Source organism: Pantherophis guttatus, chromosome 8 (assembly GCF_059756535.1).
Source record: "Pantherophis guttatus breed Tessera chromosome 8, ASM5975653v1, whole genome shotgun sequence".
Classification (NCBI taxonomy): Eukaryota; Metazoa; Chordata; class Lepidosauria; order Squamata; family Colubridae; genus Pantherophis; species Pantherophis guttatus.
The window spans coordinates 63,066,386-63,090,716 of record NC_142070.1 but is presented as its reverse complement, the minus strand read 5'-3'; the positions used below and the strand labels follow the sequence as shown (position 1 = coordinate 63,090,716).

General features: G+C 35.9%; 1 protein-coding gene across 6 annotated transcripts in view; it reads right to left on the bottom strand.

Moving 5' to 3' along the window:
• The window catches only part of GRIA2 (glutamate ionotropic receptor AMPA type subunit 2), a 97,518-nt gene extending 74,226 nt beyond the window's left edge, over positions 1–23,292 (bottom strand). For 4 of the 6 annotated variants that reach the window (XR_004593957.3, XM_034432867.3, XM_087874873.1 and 1 more), the window contains exons 1-2: positions 22,688–23,270; positions 21,847–21,987 (exon numbers count right to left, since the gene is read on the bottom strand). Coding sequence is in view for 5 of the 6 variants with exons in the window: in XM_034432867.3 (XP_034288758.1) it covers positions 21,847–21,987; positions 22,688–22,781 (235 nt within the window). In the remaining variant the exon portion in view is untranslated. Of the gene's footprint in view, positions 1–21,846; positions 21,988–22,687 lie in introns of all 6 variants that reach the window. The other 2 variants (XM_034432864.3, XM_034432863.3) reach the window with 1 other exon arrangement.
• Between the last annotated feature and the right edge of the window lie 1,039 nt (positions 23,293–24,331).

Here is a 24,331-nt window from a genome sequence, read left to right as displayed (position 1 = left end):
CATTCTAACTACTGCGCCACCATAGCTCTTATATGAATACATTTTGTTTTTTCTTCTTACATTGGCAAAATATTATGCAAAGTCATTGTACTCCATATCTTCTTAACTACCATCAGCACTAAATTGGCAAAAACAAAGTTAGCATGTCTGAGAACTAAAGCCTATAGGAGTTTTTATTCTTGAAATTAGAGTAAAAGCTGAAAGTGAAAGAGTAAAAGTGTGAGAAAAATAGGAATTATTCCTGTAAAAGCATAACCTGAGTTATGCCATTTTGAAATCATGTTAAGGTTTTGTTTTACCTTGTATAACCTGATTATATAATTTAGCTGACATTTAAGAACATGAGAAAGGAAATGTGTAATTCCTGTGTTTTTGAGAAGATGTTTGTCTTGCAGGAAATATGTTCTTGGGTTAACTTGCCCTTATTAATTAAAGGAATTAAAGGAATTTGAGAAGATGTTTGTCTTGCAGGAAATATGTTCTTGGGTTAACTTGCCCTTATTAATTAAAGGAAGTACGCAATTGATGTTTTTGAGGGGTATTTCTGTTGGGAATTGGGGAATTTCCAGGGTGGAATTATGTACTGCATATGTTATATAAGATGTTATGTAAGATCTGAAACTGATTCCCAAGGTACTTTATTGACGTGTATTCTGAATGTCCTGAAGACTATAAAAACTTGTGTAAATTGTTTTATTTTGGTCTTTCTCTACTTTAGAGAGAAAGGCCCTTTGCAAAGAATAAACTTTGTTCCAGGATTATTTTGGTCTTTGTCTCTTTAAAACGATAATGGGATTTACCTGTCGACCACAATTGGCGCCCGAAGGGACTGAAAACATTCTGTCTGGAAGGGATTTCCCTGCGTGCGCACATAACACTGATTTCAGTGAGATGGGGTTATTTCCTTTCCAGCCGGAATTGCTTTTCTATGAACCTTGAGGCAGAGACCTGAATGCCTGGACAGAGAGGAACGTTCCTGAAGACTTCGGTGCACCAGGAGTGAGTATATGTTTTCTTTTTGGTGGTTTGGATTTGTGTATGTTTGTGTGTGTATGGCCTGTATGATTTGTGTGTATAATTAGTGTAATACAGGTTGGGGAAAGTATGGGGACTTTACTAGGGAAAAGTGCTGCTGAGACTGAAATATCCTCCATCCCCCATATCTCCATTAGGGAAATTGTTAGTACAGTGGTTAGAGGATTGCTTGGAAGCTTGTACAAAGGTATTAGATAAGGTGACTATGATTAATTATTGTAAGGAGGTTTGGCTGACGTTTGTGTTGATACAGCCTAATTATAGGTGGAGTAAGTTTGGGGAGTCAGACCCATATTGGATCAATGCTTTGAAGAAAGTTTTGGTGAAAAAAAGAAGTTGAAAGTTCAATTGTTATATGTTGAACCTCAGTTCCATGTTCAGTAGTTTAACTCCTCTTCCCCGAGAAGTTCTAGAGTTTTGTATGGGAAGGAAGAAGAAGAGGAAGGTTGGGATCCTTTAGCTTATGCTACATGCCCACCTCCCCCTCCTTCGTATAATCCAAGTTGTGGGTGAAATTGATGTTGTTGCTGGGAGCAGAAATGAAGAGACTTCAGCAGGGCAGTAATATAGGTAGCTGGAGAAGGAGTTGGGTGAATTGTTAGTAACTGTGAAACAGAATCCATCCACTTCTCCTCATGTTACATGTTCACAAACTAAAGGAATGTTTCCTTTAAGAGGAATGCCGAATGGTATTGCGGCTTTTGTGAATGTGTCTTTGACATCTTCTGATCTGGAAGATTATAAAAGAAATATGCCGTCTTTATAGGCGGATCTGATCACGTTGTCTGAGTCATTGGATTTATTCCTGAGACCCAATCTGTATACTTTTGCAGAGTTACGGCATATATTGGGTTATTTGTTCTCCCCTGAGGAGAGGTCACAAATTCGAAAGGCAGCTATGGTTTTTTTGGGGGGATAAAAACCCAAGTGGGGGCTGTTCAGCCCGTTGCTGCAGATGTTAAGTCTCCATTAGTTGATCCTGGTTGGGATAATAATAATTTAGCTGATCGGGAACAAATGGAGGGAGTTAAGACAGCTGTACCTCAAGGAAGAAACAAAAGTTTTTGAGGTGGAACAGTTGTGGGAAGAAACACCGTCTGTGTTTCTGGAAAATATTAAGGACAATTTGAATAAGCACACTGGTCTTTCTCCTGAAACGCCGGCTTATGAGTCCTTAATGAAAATGAAATTTGTGACGAAATCATGGCCAGACATACAGAAGCTACTACTGATATTGCTGCTCTGTTGAAAGAAGCTTAAAAGGTCTATGTGAATAGGGACGAGGCCAAGACTAGAAGAGAAAAAGAAGGAAAGAAATGATGAATGATGGTGTCTGTGTTGCAACAGACAGGAGAGGGAAAGGAGTTAGGTAGAAGAGGAAAAGGTTTTGTGAAACTTTGGTTGCAATGTGGCGACAGTGTCCTGGAATTGGGAGAGGATTACACCAGTGGAAAAAAGTCTAGTGTTGGTGGATTGGAAAGCAAAAAGTGTATTATACGTTTGGATGTGATATTTGTTCTAGAAGTAGGTCTTAATCTGCTTGGGAGAGATGCATTGTCTCTTCTGGGATGTGAGCTTGGTATACAAATCTTTATTGTTCTTGGATGAGGCAGAAAACTCTGTAGGAATGTGGTAAGGAAGGTTTATTGTTCTTCTTACCTGAGGTTGAATGCGAATATTTTGTCTTTGATTAATGTGATGTGATGGTGATATGTGTGTGCTGGCTAATTAAGTGACCTTCTTGGCTTAAGTCTGGAGCTGTGGAGGACAGGTGTGGTTAGGGCCCAAAATCAAGTTTTTGATTAAAAACCGCATCCTGAAGTTTTCCACTGCTTGAGGAATGGGCTACAAGATGTCAAGGATAAAACTGAAATGGGTATCTGAAGGGATGGAACCTTTCCAGGTTTTATTCCAGGTTTGCAAATGTTGTTAAATGGTATGTGTGTGTAATGAGAGTTGTTTAGGCAATAGAGCTCATTGTCTTGAAAAAATAATAATACTGAGAATGATAGCTCCCTGAAGTATTTATGCTGACTAGTTGGTAGGGAAAAGGCATGTGTGTGTTGGAATACACTAAAAGGTCTGATTGCAGAATAAATATGAGTGTGTGTGGTAAGCCCTTAAATGGGGGTGGTAAGGTGATCCTGATATTTGTGAATGCCTGAGAAATTTCCTTTTGTATATTGAAATAGTGAGTGGCAAGAGTTTGTTGTTGTAGTTGTTGTTATGTTGTAATAGCAAGTGTTTAAATGAGCAAGTGAGAGATGAGAGAGATCCTATGGAGAAGTAGGATTAGGTAGAGGTATTTGCGATGTTAATTAGAGATAGGAGTAATATTTTTCTTCTCTATATTTCCCCCGTCTTTTTGTTCTGAATAAGAGAAGTAAGAAAGTGGGGAGGGAAGGTGCGGTTTGTTTTCCCTTTTACACATTTTTTTTTCCTTTGTTGAGTTTGTCTGAGAGAAAGGAGGGGCGAATGGGTGATTTCATCCTGCATTGTTTCTGACTGCATTGGCAGCTATGCAGATGTATTTCCTGTCTGCTTTAGAGAAGTGACGTTGAAAGTTTGAAAAGTTTTTGGGAGTAGAGATCCGGAATACCTCTATTAGGTGATTTTCTTTTGCTTTTTGAAGTTTTTTATTACCCTCTTTTATGTTTTTGTGTCTGTGTATTTTGAATGATTTTGAATGCTGAGAAGGAGATTTCTAGATACTAGATACTGGATAGTCTGGGGAATAGTTGACTATGTTATTTTAGCTTAGTGTTGTCTAGGTAAAGGAGGTTTCCTTGAGGGAAGAATTACTGGTAGAAGGTAAAGATGACTTTTGGTCTGGTTAGCTAGGAAGTTACTTGTAAGTTAGTCTGTATAGACTAGTGAATTTAGATTAAGTTTTGCATTTCTTTGAAGCTTGTGGAAATAGTTTAGCTAATTTTTGATAGAAGTGTGGTGTGATTCCTCTGAAGTGGGGAGAGTTGAGTATTTATTGAGACTCTATTGATTTATTGATAGTTAATTTTAAACTAAGTTGTTTGGAAGAAAGGTTGAAGAGTTGAAGAAAGTAATAATATAGTGTTGCTCCAGTGTTATGTTTGCCTGGTTTAAGGAAAAATTTCCACTTGTCTGTAGTAGTGAAAGATGGTATAGCCAAAGGAGTGTTGGTTCGCATGTGAACTGGGAACTAAAAGGTGGTGCACAAATGCTAGGTTTTTAAAATTGTTTCAAGAGAGTTTGGTTCTCTTGACCAATAGGAGAGAGAGATGGGAAGATGTGGAACAAAATTGTGTGGTTATGAATAAATGAATTGAGACTGGATGAGATGCAGTTGTGAATGGAGACACTATTGAGATATTGGAAGGTGGAAAGTTACCGTTTGAATGGTCAGTGCAGATATGTGAGGTTTTTGCTTTATTGTAAGCATTGCACATATTAATTAATGAGGTAGGGAATATTTATGCTGATTTAAACTATTCTTATGGTATCTTACATACTTTTGGGATAATCTGGATTGAAAGGGGGTTGATATTTAGTAAAAGGAATTGCGATAGGTGGAACTTATCACAGCTGTTTTAAAGGCAGCTGAGGATCCTTCTAAACTTGATATTATATAAATAGTGGATGAAGGGGTGTGTAAGTGAATGGGAAATGGATTACTAAGATGGAGTGAGAATTTTTACTAAAGTTGTGATGTGGAATGTGATTGAATGAGTGCATGAGGGAACCTATTGGGGAACGCAAGCACTTATTGATTTTATTAAATGTATATGCATATATGTGTCTAGGGGTGTGTATACAATAGTTATACGAATGGTACGGAAATGAATACATTGTGTATGTAAAAATATATGTAGAGATTTGACCATTTGGCCTTTTCAATGAATCTAAGTAGATTACATTGAAATGCTGGTGGTATGACCATTGATATATGTAATAATAATAGTGGATTATTTTATTGGATAGGTTGAAGTCTTTCTTTGTGTAAAGATAGGTGCTCAGAAGATTGTTAAATCATATTAGAGCGAATAATATCCAAATATAGTGATAGGGGTATACATTTCATTGTCCAAGGTGATGAAGGTTATGGAACAATTAGGAATTGATTGGCAATTACATTTATTGTTTATGCAAAGTTCTATAGGGTGTTGTGAATGTGCTAATCAGATAAGTAAATCTATGTTATAAAAATTAATGTTAGAGTTTCAACTACTCTGAATGAAGTGTTTGCCTTTAGCTCTATTAAGAATAGGAACTAGTCCTAGGAAAGATCTGGGGATATCTACGTATGAAATGATGTTTGGATTGCCATATGTGGGGAAAGTTGAGATGCCTAGGATAGAATTGAAGGATGTTTTTTCTGAAAATATATATACAGAGACTGTCCCAGTGTTTTTCTCATTTAAGGTAAAAAGGACAGAATCCACCTCTTGATTTCCAAGCACATGAATACAAAAGTGGAGACTGGGTCCGATAAAAGCCATTACTGAGAAGAAGTTGCAGCTGGTGTGGAAGGGACCGTTCCAAGTTTTGCTGACTACTGAATCGGCTGTAAGGACTAAGGAACAAGGTTGGGTATGTTATTCCAGAGTCAAGGGACTGGTGGCTTTGCCTTATGGAAGGACAGTTGCTACGGAACCTGCAAACCCTTTTAAATTGACTTTTTGATGACAAACCTTAGACGATTGGGGACCAATGGATGGAAGAAGAGTTTTATGAAGAGATTTGTATTTGGCTAGGAGTGGTAATAATTCTTGTTGTGTTTTTGATTGTATTGAGGAAAGATATTATTGATTGGTGTAAATCTATGTTTTGGTATCCAGTGGATGTAAGTTCTCCTTGATTGATTGATGTTGGGGGAGCTAGTTCACTAGGAATAATGGGGTTTTTTGTGGTAATGTTTGTTATTCTACAGGTGTGGATAGGAATGGGGATTTTGGCTGTGTTGCCTAGTTACCCTATAACATGGTAGCAGCTATGTTTCCATACTGAATTCGAGCACCGTTATTCTTTTATAGAAGCACCACTAACCCTAATAGACACCACTGAGGAAGCTGAGATATGTATTAAGTCATCTTTTGAAGATGGTGTGTGCCAAGTGCAAACGTACATATGAGATAGTTCCTCAATACATTGGCCTTACAAATAGAATGGAATTTTTATATAAGCAATGCACTGAGCTATTTGGTAATTATATACCTTCATGCAAGAAGTTTTGGATTTTGGAGGAAGGGTTACATTTTCTATGTCTAAGGATACAAGTTCCCTCCAAGTTAATGTTTTTATGTGGTAACATGGTATTGACCAAATTACCTATTGTATGGAGAGGAGTTTCTATACTGTTACAGGATATTCATAGTTTACAGGAATAAAAGATAATGAAGAGGAGAATTGGGGATTGTGAGAAAAATAGGAATTATTCCTGTAAAAGCATAACCTGAGTTACGCCATTTTGAAATCATGTTAAGGTTTTGTTTTACCTTGTATAACCTGATTATATAATTTAGCTGACATTTAAGAACATGAGAAAGGAAATGTGTAATTCCTGTGTTTTTGAGAAGATGTTTGTCTTGCAGGAAATATGTTCTTGGGTTAACTTGCCCTTATTAATTAAAGGAAGTACGCAATTGATGTTTTTGAGGGGTATTTCTGTTGGGAATTGGGGAATTTCCAGGGTGGAATTATGTACTGCATATGTTATATAAGATGTTATGTAAGATCTGAAACTGATTCCCAAGGTACTTTATTGACGTGTATTCTGAATGTCCTGAAGACTATAAAAACTTGTGTAAATTGTTTTATTTTGGTCTTTCTCTACTTTAGAGAGAAAGGCCCTTTGCAAAGAATAAACTTTGTTCCAGGATTATTTTGGTCTTTGTCTCTTTAAAACGATAATGGGATTTACCTGTCGACCACAAAAAGCTACTCTTTTACCTGGTATCTACAATCATGCTCATGTCAAACAACACAAATTATTCTCATCAGGTATTTTCTAATGGGCCTATTTATCTTATTAATGTTGGGAATAGTCAAATCTTGGGTCAAATCATAACTGCTTTGAAAACAGCCTTTCATCTTTCAAATAACTATTACATTTCCATGTGTGCATATATTCAATGAAAACAACATTCAGTTGACTTCACAACATTTATTTTATTGGTCTTCTATTCTTATTAATTAATAAGTGAATTAATAAACAAATAGAAGAAAACTTCGTTAAAAACAATGGAGATAATAAACACGATTCTCTTGGAATCTATAGCACCACGTTTCTAGAAGATCTTGATTACTGAATGTGTTATTAATCAAACCTAATATTTGGGATTTTCAGACTAGCAGATATTCTCAGGAGAAGGTTCAGGAAGTATTTACCCTGAAGTTTGTATGGTGGATTTGTTTGTATGCTGGCAATGGAACTAGTAACATTCCTGCCCCTCAATCTCTCTAGTGGTAACTCAGAAAGCCAGGATAATTTGGCTAAAATTAGAAGGGTTCACAAGGGGATTTGTGCATTATATTCCCTTCAACTCTTAAAGTTGAAAGACCAGCCAGTAATTTCTGCTTCTAACATAGCCATTTTATAGCATTCATGACATTTGGAAATGTGATTATTTCTTCTTATGGAATTCGCTTGCCAGAACATCAGAATGCGAAAAGGCAGCATTAGAATATGCTTGACTGAATACCATATATTGAATTAAACTTGGTCAGAAGCATTCAGGCTCATATTTCACCTTTCCTGTAAGCATGAAAAAATGTGTTCTTCTTGACATGTGCAATGCTTCAAATTGAATGTCAAAAAGGTTCTTTGGAGTACATGTCAGAACAACTGTAGATTTTTTTTCAAATTGAATCATCCTAAAACATAATCCTGGAGACATACACTTAAGCATGTTGAAAGCAAAAGTGATTAGAAGCTACGTAAGTATTATATGTTCCAGGAGCACATCAAAATAACAAGGGCAGATAAAAGTACTTTTTGAAGGAAATTTCAGTTAGCACTCATGAGCTAGTAAAATAATCTGTTATTTTCATCACAAATATAGCAACTGCTAACGAGCTGTCTGATGGGTGCAATCTACGCATTTTTAATATCTCAGATGCTACATTCAAATTTGCTTACAAAAAAGCCCTATTCCTGATTATACTAAGCATTCTCCTGAAAGAAACCTATTCATATCAATGCCATTTTAATACAATTCAATAAAGCAAATACCTAATGAGTGACAATAAAATAACATAATTGTCAAATATTATCTGAGACATCTCTCATGGTGATGGACATTGTATATTCAGCACATGCTTGTATTTTAAGAAAACAAAGTGTAAAATATGTGAATTGGCAATTAACACTTAATAATTCCTTTTTCCAAGCAGAAAACATTCCTATTTCACATTTTAACCTCCCTTATAGAATATGGTATATTTTCCAACTTGATGCAGTCCAAATATTTTTGTCCCAGTGGCATGCCATTAGAACTGCCCAGAGTGGTTTGGGATATGGGTTGCATATAAATTTTAAAAAATTACTATGGTTAGCCACAGAGTCAGACAGATGTTTAGATTGGATATGGCATTTTTGTTCACTGATAGTGTTGCTCCCAAGGACCTAGGGTAGGCAGATATTCTTTAATAATATTAAAAGTATCATCGCAGCCTTTTGCAATTTACTGATGGTGATTTCACCAATGCCATGGTGTTCAAGTAGTGCTCCAGATGTTTTGGAATTGCATCCAAGGTGCCTATTACTATTGATACTTTGCTTTCTTTTACCACAGTTTTTCTATTTCTATTTGCAGGTAGTTGTATTTTGTTATCTTCTCCAGTTCTTTTTCTTCTTTCTCCAGGTACTGCTACATTCACTATTTTATTTGGCTTTCTTGTCAACAATTGTTAACTCTGGGATGTTGCATGGCAGATGCTTGTCTGTTTGAATTCTAAACTCTCAGACGACTTCATTTTCTATAACTTGTTTTGTGGTAACTTGCTTATTGACAAGTGGTATTTCCAAGGCACAACTGTTATTACTTTGTTGTTTGTAGCCAATCGCTGTGATCTTCTGGAAACAGCTAGCAATGTGGTCCACTGTTTTTTCAACATCTTTGCAGAGGTGACATTTATTGCCTGTTGCTATCTTCTCAATTACAGTTCTGTATGTATTTATTCTGAACGTTGATCTTGTGCAACCAGAATCAGCGCCTCTGTCTATTACTTCAATTTTCCTGCTCCTAGCTATTGCCAGGTCTTGTGGTTATCTGCTTTGCCTGCTATTTTTTAATGTACTGGCCATGCACTATTTACTTTGCCTAGCCACATCTCTTATCTATTTTTCATTTGATCTATCTTATAAGCCAGTTTAGTATCTTTGGTATTCAGTAAATCTTCATGATGTACTAGCTTCAGTGCATCTTCTTCACTCTCCTGCAGATATTCTTCCAATGCCTTTTGCATCTTCAGTTTTCTGGTGTACTTCCCAGACTCATGTATTTTCTTTGGTAAATAATGTCTGTCAACATTATTGTGTGGATGAAGGGTATGATTCATTCTCATTATTTTTCTGATCTTTCTAACCAGGGCTTCTACTTCAGCTTGAGTCCCCTCCACCATTACAGCTGCATAATTAATGACTGAAACTATTTTTCCCCTATTGCTAATAAAGGTGACACATTTGTCGATTCCAAACTCCGTTGTAATATCTTGGTTGTATAAACAACCAAGTTGTATAAGCAACAATTCTATTTCAGATGGTATACAGCTTCAAATTGTCCACATGAAAGAGATGTGATGGTTGGCAGATGTTTTTGATGTTTGATAGCCATGACCTGAACTTTTCTGTATTTTTGACAGAGGGATCTGTGCAAACACAAACAGTAGAGGTGATAGTGAATCTCCTTAGAAGATTTCTGTCTTGATATTAACTTCTCCCAATCTATCACCATTGACCAACAACCATGTCTTCCATTGTGCCATCAATTTTTGTACAAAATTTCTGTTGTTTCTAGTGACTCCTTCTAGTGACTTATTTCTGGCTCTTATCCAATCACAGCAGGGAATCAAATGCCTTCTTCAACCCACTCTACGTTCAAGCTAGTTTTGCTTGTTTGTTCATTAGATTTATTTGCTGTCCATTTTGCCTTAAGATAACTCTGTATGTTCTTTTATTTTTTAATTTTTCAAAATCATCATCAATTAAGGGCTGATATTTATTTCTCTCCTGTTTGGGCAGTTTCCCTTCTGGTCGGAGGGTGGGCGAACTTTGTTTACTACTAGATGCTGTTGGACTGCATCAGTAAGAAATTTAAAACTTGTTCATAATCAGGTAATTGGCCTGTAGTTGCTTGGTGCTGCTTTCTTTTTCAAAGCTGAAAAGACATTTTTAAAAATGTCAGCTGATTTAAATGTTGTCCAAACCAATTCCAATTGAATGGTAGGAAAAACCTCGTAAAAGTAAGAGCAGTTTAGCAATTATTACAGGAGCTGGCTGGTGGCTAGTTCCTTCCTCTTTGCAGGAATGTGTGTGGCTGCCATGCTTGGTTTGACGGCAATTCCTGTCCTGAAGAGGGGGTTAGACTCTTTCAACTTCATGATTCTAATTCTATTAGTTTCTAATTCTAATTCTAATTCTATTATTAAGATTATTAATCTTAATAATAAAAATGATACGAATTTGTCATGCAAGTATCATTTCCAATTAGTTTAATCCTTACTGTACATTGAAAATACAGCCACATCACCTTTAAAAGGATCTTTTTCTTTAACAGTATTTCTAAGATTCTGTTATGTTTTTCCTTTGCATCCATGAAGGAAGAAGTGAAACACATTCAAGACCATGATTGCTGGGATTTATTCCATGTAAATATATGTGTTGATGAAATGAAACAGAATAAATTAAATAAATGATCATTTCTTAATGGCAAAACAAAGCAGAATATACAGAAATGTGTTTTTAAAATATCTAGAATTGATGGCATCCTCTAAAAGATCAATTAGCAGCAAAATGCAAAGCTTCACTTAGGAATACACTTTTATTGATATTATAAGGTTTACTTATATCTTAATAAAATATTATCACTTGCTAAAAAGCTCAGGAAATGGTTTTACTGATATTTTTGTAGTACTTGAAAAACATTTGGATACATCATGGCACATTTACAAATAACTTTGTTAGCACTACTTGACACAGCATTCTTAGCTTACAGCATCAAGGGAAATGCAAGGTTTTATTAAACCAAGCATGCAAGTGAAATTTGATCAGCTATTAAAATGAAACATAAGTGACCACCACTTAAAAATATAATTTAATTGTATTTTTAATTACATGTATATGTATTGAATCCAAAGATATATAGTAGCCTAACTAATGAGAATTAATTCAGTGAATATAACAAAGATTTATTTGGAACTTAGTCCTATTACACATTTTGACTAGGTTGTCACCAATATAGTTAAATTTATTTGCTATGGAAAAATGAATTTTAAATAGTTTCTAAGTGAAGAAGCCTAACTGTTTCTTTTATTATAAATCATTTGATATATTATAATATAACACTGAAAGTCAAAGAAATATGAGAAATGAAACACTGGAGAATGTACAGTATTTTGCTATTTGCAGAAAACCATTGAAAAAGTTGTGTTTATCAACTAAGAATATTGACTACATCATATTTTGCTCTGATTATAGAAGATAATAAAATAAGGTGGGCTTCTCATATGCATCAAAGTCACTGTCTCATAAGTGATCAAAGCACTTTTTATCCAATACTCACCGTGAATCACACACTCAATGCCTGTTCACGCCACAAGCATCTGGATACATCATCGCTGCATTTTTTCTTTTTATTAATTATGACATGCATGTTGCTTTTTCAAACAAAAATAATGAACAATGACAAATTATGGAATGGTTTATGGAAACAGCTCTAGAGAAAAACCTTAAATACCATCTTGAATAAAAATTAGAAAGTTATAATCTGCATTGAAATGTATACAGCATGGAAGAAGAAAGTGAACTAAAAAAGACTAGACTGAATGTGTGGTTATGCATATAATGAGCTTTACATAGCATTATGGGAGTAGAACTTTAGGACTTGATACCAGTATTTTCCTATACAACTCCCATGATTAATTTTTGCAATGGCAGGAAAATAGCATTCAAAATGGGTACTTTAATTTTACAAACTACTATAGCCCATAAATTAGGAAATAGAATTGTATCTGAGTAACAAATCTTATCAAAAGGCATAAGCTTTCACAAGATGCAGCCCACTTAGTTATCTCCATGGAGTGGCTAAGCTAAAGCATTTAAAAGCATTTAAATTTGGATGGCGGGAATGGAGAAAGGGTAGACAGAGTGGCTATGAAGATATAGTTAAATATGATTATATGTGAGATATATACAAATATCATAACTTTTGCAATATATTGAAAAAACCTACTGTATTTGTTGAGGCCTTCTGCAATAGTTTGAAAGCTTTGCATATAAGTTTAGCAATCACTAGCAAAATTGCGCTGGTAAAGATTCTTTTTTTCCAGAATGATTCCTCTATGTCAGTGATAGCTAACCTTTTCCGATCTGAGTGCCCAAAGCGCGTGTGTGCACGTGTGAAGCGCATGCACCCAAACCCCCAAAATGTGATGCATGCACGCCCCCCCCAGCATGCACATGCATGGCAGAGACCTGAAGACCAGCTGGCCAGTGGCAGCATGTGCGCATGCGCAGCAGAGCTGAACTGGGGCGATGGCTCGCGTGCCCACAGAGTGGGCGCTGCATGCCACCTGTGGCACGCTTGCCATAGATTCACCATCATGGCTCTATGAAATCAGTAGAAATATTTTAACCTATGAAGTGGAAATTATTTTATCCTTTCTTTGATTCTTGATCTTAATCTTGAGTCCATTATAATGCGATGACATTGTACTGTAAGGTACCAGAGTCACTTGATAGTAGGATGGATGGCATATAAATTTAATAAATAAATAAAATTATTTTTTTCTGGGGAGAAAGATATTGCTGGCAGGTGATAGCATATATCACAATAGAAGAAGAATGTGTGATATATTATGTTTCTCATTGAGCTGGAAATACTGACAGTTATAGTCTTGTCACATTTCTGTGGAAGCACTAGATGAGAAGCGCTAGATGCTTCAGATGATGACAATGGTGGTAAGAAGGGTGATGATTTATATACTGCCTGTTTATATAAATGCTCATGGTGGTTACAATATGTCTCATAAAATACGTAATTTACTAGTCTCTTCCAGAATATAACTATATTGTTTTCAATATAGTAATTAAAATATTATTTAAAATCTTAACATTGGCTTATAATAAATACAGATATTTTCAGATAATCATATTTCAAACAGCTTAATGGCAAGTGGAGTTCTGAGTTGCAATTCTTAAACATACAGTATATCTAAATCATAGAATTCTGTTCATGTTTATATAGTGCATTTCTTTAAAGAGTCATTCTTAGTTGCATTATACCTGAAGTTACTTTAAAAGGTATTGCAAATGTCTCCTTATAAAACAGAATAATTTGTGAAACAAAAAGCAAATATAGTACATTTAATACTTGAATAGCTTTGTTTTTTCTCAAGATCCATACTGTTACAGTATTCCTCCAAGAACTTTTGCTTTAATAAAAATAATATATAGCCAACTGATGAAAAGGGATGAAAATTTGTCCAAAATCTCTACTGTGGTCCTTTCTGCAGAAAAAAAAAGAAGCTCTCATCAAAGAAAAATATACTCCTGGTGCAATTGTATAAAATACTATTAGATTGTAATCCTATAGTTCTTGGTATATCGCTTCCTGAACTGTATAATTACAGTATTTAGTTTCTAGTCTCTTTTGTCTGAGACTTTGAACCCTGAAGTGAAAATATAACACCAGATCATCTATACCACTTTCTTGACAATTTCCAGGGTTGGGTATTTTCAAGGATAGTAAATTCCATCCTTGGAAAGCCTCAGAGAAGGTAGGGAAGGTGCCGAGTAGTGTAGGGGAAGCTGAGTATCTGAACTCTCTTAATCCTCCTCTTTATTTCATACCCTGATGTGTCCCAGAAGTAAAGTTACAGTGTCCTTGGAATGGTGTTTCTTTAAAACAATAGTTAAACATTTAAAATAGTTGAATAAGAGAGATACAAACATTTTTCTCCCTTTATGTCTGCCCCAATGGACACCAGACTTCCCTGCAGGACACACTGACCTCTTTACTTGCATAAAAGTAGCAAAGGAATCAAGCATGGAAGGCTGCAAATAGCTGCTCTTGCCAGCCCAATGCACTCTGGAGGCTTAGTGTTAATGAAGCTGATAATACAGCTTCCATTTGCAATCGACTGCATCAGAAATAGTTGTATGTGAATTCTGGGAACAATAACCCCACAAATTTGAAATGCATCAGAAGGGGAAAGTTTGCTACACATGCTTGCTTGGGAATGGTTTCCACTTAATTCACAATGGAGATGTATGTATGCAGTTACACCGTAATAGTCTGAAAGAACATATTCTGTAATGTCTTGGGAAAAGAAAATGAAGGTAGTAATATCCCTGTTTGTTTGTGGTAATTTCTGAAAAGTGTTCTCTGTGCTCTCTACTCTCCCAATTTTTTCTAATGTAGAAATCTAGAAAAGGTCCACAGAGTCAGAATTTAGATTTAAGGTTTAAGGTTTATTTGGATTTATAATTTAGCTAAGTACGTAGCAAAGTGGCCCCTTATTAATATTTTGATTCCAATGTATTTAGGACTTTAATAGTATAAGCAAGTTCAACAAGTCTGCAGAATTCTCAGAAGGTGTTTGCAAGGAGTAGGCTGAGGCCAGGAGGAAGCAAAAGTGATTTAGGAAGTTCCAGTAAAAGACAATCTGCTTTTATTTATTTTTTCTCAGAATGTCACATGGAACAATAGTTCCTGAAGGACTCTGGAGATAGAAATTTGAATTCTGGAAGGCCACATTGCACAGACGTGGCACATATAATTCATAAATAATGTCAAGCAAAATTGAATATATTTCAAAACATTCTGTTCCCTTAAAATTATACCTGCCTTTCTGGTCACAGAAAGCATGGGAAACATTCACGAGAAGACAAGTCTGGTGACTGATTTCTTGACATCATTTGAATACTGTTATTTACGTTTTTAATACACTTTTAGGACAAGTCTTAAAATATATCATCAATCATATTTCAGGTATATTCTCTCTCTCTCTCTCTCTCTCTCTCTCTCTTCCAGACATGTACATACAAGATTTTTTTGGGTGGTGGTGGTGGATTTGCATCTCTCCATCTGTTTCTATTCCTGAGCATAAGTGAGTGGGTGAACTATTGATGCAGCCTTTCTGTTGCTAGGTCCATACTGCCATCTGGTGGACATCTTGCCAGCACTCTTACAAAAGATTTCTATCACAATCCCCTGCCTTTATCTTTTTAAGTAAAGCCCACTAAGTTAAGTGGATCTGTCTAATATTGATGTCTTTTATAAAAGGTAGCATTTAATATATTTGTCAACTGTGGTATCAGATCAAATAAATTTTTATTACAATAAAAGACTAAAATAAATTACACTATCTTGTTCTTAATTAAATCTTTAATAATGCATACTTTTACATAATCACATCAAATTATTTACTTTTCTCTTTATATCATTCGCTTCTTAATATATAGTAATGATATTTATAAAATGTAAGTTTTTCAACTATCAGATCACTATTGTCTCACATTTACTTTTTTATTATCATTATTTTAAGTGTGTCCTTTAATTCTTTTGGCAATTTAAACTTTATTAGCAGGCAAAACATGAATTAAAGCAAGCTTTCCTGTACATTGGAATAAATGACTACCAAAATTTATATCAAATAATTATGCACTAATACTTCCTAGCTTTCTTTTGTAGAACATTTATTAACATCTATTACCATTTCTCACCTGATATCTGTTGGATTACTCCAACAACTCAAGTACTCCACTACTCAAAAAACATGTAAAAGACAAAGAACAATAGCAATTGGAAATCAATCTACTTTAGTTCACCAGGTGAGGATAACCAATATATTCATAGCTTCAAGTCTTCTCTTCTTTCTTCTTGCTGTATTCCACATAATTTTGCTTTTTCTTCCTTAATCTTTGGTCACATTCAGAAGTAATGTATTTACCAGAAAGGAGGGCAATTGTAAATTATTACCACCACTATTCCTGCCAATAAATATTAGATTGAAAAAATCTTATATTCTCCCTTAGTGTATTCTAAAGGACCACGTGCATATTAAGATTATCTGTGGAAAATTGTAGCCTTCCTTTAAGGTTTATACAATCCACAGAAAAATATGTGCTATTTTGACTTCTATATATTCTGGTTTTATTTGATGATTTTACTTACTCATTTGTTTTCTGTTGCATTAATTTGGGCTATGAAAGGATACTACTAGCATAAGTTACTCAGTTATGAGTAATTTTAGAGTATGAGTAACTTTAGACAACAGTTGTGGTTCACTTTGGCATATGTATTATTTCATACCTATTAATAACAAACTGCTACATATTTGAGACTGTTGCATATGAGAGCCAAAAATGAAATCTACATTTTATCTGATGCTTTTCAGTAATGGCACTGCCAGTTAAAACTGTCATGTAAGCAAGTTTTGCATGATTCAGGGATTCATCTTCATCAATAGAAAATTAACTGGACACAGTGGTTAAGATGCCACTTCTCAGATTTGACTTGGCAAATTTTTGAGAGTGATTTAGTAGTTGAAATCCCTTCTTGTGTGGTATAGGATATAGTTGTGTGGAAAGTTCCAGTGGGCACCAATTAGGTACAGTGCCGTGCAAATGTAACCCCCCCCCCCAAAGCTCTCAACAATTTTTTCTTTGTGCTTACCTTGTTCATAACATTTAAGCTATACCAGAAAGAATCTAAGGAAGGTGTAATTGTAATTATCTATTTATTTTCTTTTAAAGAAATAGGTAGACAATGGAAAACTGTTACATGCATTTATCTTCTACACCATCTTGTTCAAGTGATTAGTATCTGCATTGCTCTTATTTTAGTCAATATGCTACAGTGAATACCTAAAAATATTTTTTCATTCCTCTGCTGTCACACTGAGATTTAAAAATTATAGTGAAGAGGCTGAGAATAAATTAACAGTCAAGAATGTTACTTTGTCTGAAGTTTACCTCAGCATTTCAGTTAAAGAGATTATCTATTTTAGCCAAATGTTTTTACAAGGTTGAAGGAAATCATTAATTCATATTCATTCATTTATACACAATTTATTTTTTAAAAAAATCAATATTACTATACTAATATTATAATATATTTATAACATATCCTGTCATATGCATATTAGTATCTTAGGAAGTACCTATACAATAAAAAGCTGGTTTTTATAAAGAGAGGTTTTACAATGGTCTTCGGCAAGATATTAAAAGATAAATAAGCCATTTGACCCTGTGATGTCAAAATATTATACACTTCAATTTGTATTTCCTAACCCAATCCAACTGTCCTGATCACTGACTAATATTACTTATATTATGAAGATTCCAGACAGTTATAAGTTAACTACATTTCAAATGTTAAAGGAATATGAAGTACAAGCCAACAAATGAGAAACCTGTTAAGAATCAAGGAACAAATTCATAATCTCAGCCCAAACTGAAGATGGCAATCCATGCAATATGCTTTAGTTTAAGCAAGTACATCTGCACATTTTTTCCTATTGCTTTTGAAAGACAGTGATGGTAGAGGATGAAATCATATATTGGGGACGGAATGATTTTTCTTACAATGCTTCAACTGAATCATATGCAAGCCTGTATGTCACTCCAAATGTCCCAACGTAAGCATTATTTGCCAATATATTTTGGGCATGAGTTTTATGTTACTATGTAGATTTATATTTTATAACAAGCTAATAGGGGTAGTAGGAAGGAAACTCTCATTCAAATGAATCTGCACACATTATTTGATATACCTGAAAGGAAGATCTTTGGGTAAGTTCTGCCCACCAAGAGGTTAGGGAAGTGGGAATTTGGGGCCAGGCCTCTTTGGTGGCTACCATTACCCTGTATCAACTTCTTTCTGAGGCCTGGTTAGACCCCATCTTGGGCCTCTTTAAACTCTTCTAAAAGCAACTCCTCCCCTGAGCACTCAAGGCTTAATGTTGATGGCTGTGGTGTATTTTTTTCTTACAAAGTATGAATTGTTGAGCATATTATAAAAGTTCTATTGATTTTTTTTCAACATGTTATTGATTTTTTTTTTAGTGTGAAGCATCCAAAGTTTTTTTTAAAGCATGGGATAATATACAAATGATAATAATTTTTTCAGGCTGAACTTATTTTATTTATTAGATTTATAGCTGCCCATTTCATACTTGTGGTTCTTATGTTAATTTACCATTTATCTAATATTTTCTCTTCCTTCTCTCTCATTCACCTTTTCCTCCCCTTTCTTCATTATCAAACTTCAATTCTTTGCATCTATATGACATGAAATGTCTTTTTCTTTTGTCTTTTTCTGATTCTTCAGATCAGTCATACTAAAAATGGTAACTTTTAAATAAATACATTTCTGTATAAAACATCTGATTATATAGTTAAATGTTTTATTTCTAATATTTTACCAAATTTAGACATTCATTAGAGATTTATCATCTCCCTATAAAATATACTATTATGGTTTAATTGTGACTTTCTTATTTATGTTAAGTGTATAGTAATGTCTTATTTATTAATAAATGAGTTAATTTGTATTCAGTTGTAATGCTGGTTCATTATAATCTTAATTTCAAAGTATTATGGCAGGTTAATTTCATTTGGATTGTTTTTTTCACTCTCTGACTAGTTGTATTTTGTTTCTTTAAAAGTCTTGTGTTTATTTTTATTTTAAAACTTTTATATTTCTCCATTTCCTGATTTTTAAAAGTATATACTTAATCATCCCTGGGGAACCCAGTGGATTTATTGATTCTTTTGATCTTGCCTATATCACATTTCTAAAAAGAAGTGGTAAGGACAATTCCTTCCTAGAAATCTTTTTTCTGCCCTAAAAAGAGAGATAAATAGATGAAGAAAATGTATTCTGCATATACCCAGAAGCCTTTGGGTTAAGTGCTATGCTTTTGAGGGCTATGCTTTTGAAATGAAGATAGATTTGTGACTTGAATCCTACCTGTAATAATGAGGTTTTGCAATTAATCACAAAAATACAGGGCTGACTGAATAAGTTTCCTTTAATAAGTCTACCAAAAAATTGAAATAGCCCTGGATACATGACCAACAATGAGAATAATTTTCCTTTTGTCCAAAGGTTTTTCTAGAAGACTTCTCTCCTCCCTTGGTCTCTCGCCTCTCTCATAAAGAATTCAGCGAAACCTTTAACATTATCCGTTTTGAAATGTTGCGAATTTTCAGTGGTATTATACTATTTAATAATTAATACAAGGGATGAAAATTGGTATTGCCTACACACGCCTACTCCACAATAAAATAGGTTTAAGATGAAGTCGGAGATGTTTCTGCTATGACAGCTATTACATTCAATATGTTAATTTTCATTGCAGACAGCTGCATTTAAGTATAATCTCTAACCCATGAATATATAGAATATGCTTTTCCATCCACAGGGCAGATCATGGTTTAGTTAGCATTTCAGAGTTAATTCATATGAGGAATTAGCTCTCTTAGAAGGTAACAAAATGACAAAGTACATTTCTAATAATTCTACCTAGCACTTATTTTTCTACACAGGCCATCATGTGGAGAGTCAGTCCAGCCACCATTCTCTAACTATATGAATTTTAAGGTGGGCCATACAAATGTGGGCTTTGTATTCATTCAATTCCAGCCCCAAATTAGTCTGTAGATCAGGAATCAACACTTTCTTGACCATTGTACTCCACTGTATATTGTAATAAGTTTAACAATGTCCAATTCAGTAATGAACATCTTAAGAGATACTGTTAAACAATGAAGTATAATAAAGGACACATTTCTGTAGGTAAATAATTAAGTGGAAAGAAAATGAAATAATGACAATGGTTGTTAGTTTGGTAGTAGCAGCCACAATAATTTGTTGTTCTATCATCTATCCCCTAAATAAACGTGTTTTTCAATTAAGGTATGGATAAAAAAACCTGAAAGCTAACAACAACATCATCATCATCATAAACCCAAGCACTTTCAGGTTTGCTTTGGCTCAGTATTATTTTTGTTATATGATCTTTCAATATCTACACCATTTCCTTTGCTGAAACCTCCTGGAAATGTATTTATTTATTAATTAGCTATATATACCACCTTTCCTTCTCTAGCTCATGGTGGCATATACAGCACTCTTCCCTACCATTTTTTATTCACAACAAGTCTGCAAGGTATACTGGAATAAAAGGGAGTGCCTATCTTAGTTATCCAGTGACCTTCTGTGGAAGCCAATGGATTTGAACCAACCTTGTACAAGAAGAATATCAAATTAAGGCCAAGTAGGAGGAGGAAGATTGTGTCATATGTTTATTCTGGATATGCTAAAGATTCATTGAAGATATGCCAAGCAAGACTGCTATTCCAGTTATCCTCATTCTAGCAACATTACTGTATAGGAAGAGACATTTCTACCCGGAATTCAGAGCCTTAGTGCCTTCTATTCATTTCTTTCCTTCCCAAATCAAGAGAGAGCTCCTTAAAGTGATGTGATTTATTGAGAAAGAGATAGGGGCAGTATAATTCTAAAATGGTAAAATTGCAAAAAGGAAAATGGCTGATCAGTATTTCTGCAGCTATTGCTTTTCAGAGCAATAATCCAGCTGCAGCTTTTGGTTGCTTCCTCTAGCACTCTCTTTCCATGTATCTTTTTCCAAACCAAGCAAGATGTCAAAGGTTTGAAAGAGGCATAGGAATAATTGTGTCTTTTAGCATACATTCTACATGGAATCTTGCTCCTGATACAGCCATCTCAAGGGATATAAGTGATCCTCTGCCATGTGCAACCAGCCAGCCATCAATACAGGATCCAGAAGGAATAGCTCACGATCACTCTCATTTTATGTACTTCAGCTTATGCCATATATGTCATTCACATATATGAATATACATACATACATACACATATATAAATACACACACACACACACACACACACACATATATATATATATATTTTCTCAACATCTACTTCTAATACTGTATTATACAGAACCAACAGCCAAGCATTTCGCCTGCTAAGGAAAGATTGAGAGATGAGAATACAGCTTTATCCTTTTCTGTAGAAGGATAACATGAATTATCATATATGAAGGTAAAAATATGTAATTTTCAGATTTAAAATTTCTATACATTCTGCAATAGAAAACAATAAAAACCCAACCCCAAATAGTCCATTGTTGCAAGAGAAAAAGAGAAGAATTAATTTCAAGAAGCAAATACACCAACATAAGTGGGGGGAATTTTAGAAACAAATAGAGAAAATCACACATCCCTCTCAGACCTCTGATATTGAGAAGGGTGGGGTCCTGAAGCCAATTTATACAAAACAGAAAGAGAACCTGTACTCTGCTTGCAAAACTGCCAGCATAAGCTGTACAATCCAGTTTGAAAGGTGAGGGGTGGGGGATGGAGGGATCACAGTGAGAGGTAATCATAGCAGGATGGATATTTCATATTTTAAGCTCCTCACCCCTCCACCAAGTTTTCCTAAGATTATTTTGGGAGAGATAAATGCCAAAATCATTATCCTCATTCTTTGCATTATTCACAATGGCAGTTACTACCCCAATCTAGGAAACACAGTGATTCACAAGGAGAGATTGATTACTCACATGCATTGGTGACAGCAAAACTGTTGGCCACCTCCAGATTGTCAATGTGCGGTGACAGTCGGAATTCTGAAGTGGAAAACTGAACCATTCCTACACGAAATGCACTGTATTCCTGATCTGCTCCTCTGGGGAAGAGCCCTCCTGTTGGATGACAGACAAACATAAAAACAGAACAAGAGACAGAAAGAGGGAGAAAGAGAGAGAGAGAGAGGACATCAGTGCTGCAGGCTGAGCTGTAGGAGTATCAGCTCTGCTTGGGGAAATAGCTTTGGAACTTGCCTCAGATTAGAATGGCCTCCAATCTCACTGATGTTAAGGACAATCTGTCCCAACCTACAGTAGTAGTCTTATCTTGCTGCTTTTCAGCAACTGCAAACCCTGATTAAGTTTGGTGGACAGGCTGAGGGTGGGGGCGGGGGTGGTGGCCACTCTGAATATCCTTCATCAGTTTAGGATATGCATCCTTCACTGATCCAGACCCCTTCTGATTTTTTTTTAAATCCATTCAGGAGATCTAATTTCATGATTTCAGGGGGAAACATTGTCTGTACAACTGGTTAGCAACGGGGATTCTCTTTTAAAAGCCATTTGTGGAAGTAAACTGTTTTTTTAATGGGAAAAAAGTACAGCTGGGAAGCAGTCATTTGAATTGCGAAATAGGCTATTGGAAACTGGTCTCTAAAGAAGGCACTCTCAGCATCCATTTCCTTCAGCAGAGAAGCACAATTTAAGTTTACATGCTGTGAATTGGGGTTCAATCAAATCTTCTTTAGAGGAAGAAAAAAACCCCGCAGATTTTGGGAGATGAAGACAAAAGGTTTGCTCTGAAGAGGACACTCACCTATTTGTATGCCGTTTGAGTAGACCTCCCAGATGAATCCCCAAACCAAAAGAGCCAGGAAAAGAGAAATCTGCCGTTTTTTTTGCATTGCCATGAAAAGTAGAGCATCCACCAAGCCAGAAATATTCCTCTGCTGCTGCTGCTGCCTCCTCCTCCTCCTCCTCGTCTTCCTGTTCCACTACTACCGCCTCCTTCTTCCCTGACCGTTTCTCGCTCAGCAAATTAGATCCTCTGCATATTGAGCAAGCAGCCGAAGGACTGGAGCTGGAGAGGATCTCCCAGCAGAAGCAAAAGGATCTGGGTGCCGGGGAGGGGGGAGCTTTGGCCCGCTGCTGCAGTGCTCTTGGGGCTTGCCCAAAGAAGAAAGAGGCAGCTTGAATGCAGTTTTTCAATGCTGCTGTTATGGTCCCGACGCTTCGGTACATCCAGCTCCTTCGTAAGCTATCACACACATTCACCCCTCTCTGTCACACACACACACACACACACTCACGCGCGCACACACCACACATGCACACACACGCACGCACTCCCGGAGTCCGGGTAAGGCAAAGCAAAGGAAAGAAGCAGGCGTGCGCGTGCCCGCCGCGAACGCGCCTCCGCCCCCTCTTTGCTCGCCCCGCGCAGGCCTCGAAGCGGGGAGGGTGGTTTCTTCTGCCGCACGGCTCTCCTTGTTGAGGGGTTTGCCGTTTTCAGCACCGGGGACAGCGCCAATGAAGCCTCTGTTCGCAACCAACCCACTCCTCAGCCCGCCCCCTTATGCTGCAGTAAAGCACCCCCTCTCATGGCAATTGTGGTTAGTTTGTCTCCCTCCCTCTCCATCTTATTACGATAAGTATAGCCTTTTGGTCTAAGAAAACATGATGTGGGTTGCACAAGATGCAACTTAGAAATTGCCTGGCTTTCAAAGCTCCTTCTTCCCCTCCATCATCCCCTACTCCAGTGATTCAAGGAGTATCTTGGAGGAGGAGGAGTTTGCTGGTTGCTTTGTACATGCTAATTTTTAAAAATCATATGTGCTGGTGCTGAAGGAAACGGTTTTGAGGAGAAATGGAAAGGAGAAGCTCCCACTACTGTTTTCTGCTTTCCTGAAATTCTGACTAAGCCATCTCTCTGAAGTGGCACACACCCACATATACAAATAGGAGATGCAGTTAAATATGGTTCTAAACAAGCTAACTGCCAGATTTTTGGGGTCTGCATTAAAGTTAATGAAAATGCTGAAAGGTTCACAAAGCATGTCACCACTTTGGATTGCATATATAAGAAATTAATTCTTTATATTGAAAGTAATAGGAGATATTACCAATTGCTATTTATATGTCAAAAAGTTCATCAAAGGCCACAATAGAAAAAAAGGTTATGTTCCAGGCCAGAATTAGTTATCAGAACAATAATTTAGAGCACTTATTCTTAAAGAGGAGTTAATTACGCCTAAAGGCATAATTTGAGCCCATCCTGGAGGTAATGGAGCAATTTGTAATTGCTTGTTTGTGAATTGAGAATCCACTTTGGAACTGTTCTGCTTGTGCGAAACAAAACCTATTTTTTCGGTGGGGGGGTTAATTTTATTTACTAATAAATTGGGTTATGACATTATTTGAGACCAGAGAAAAAGGTAATTGGGTCAAACAGTGTAAGCAG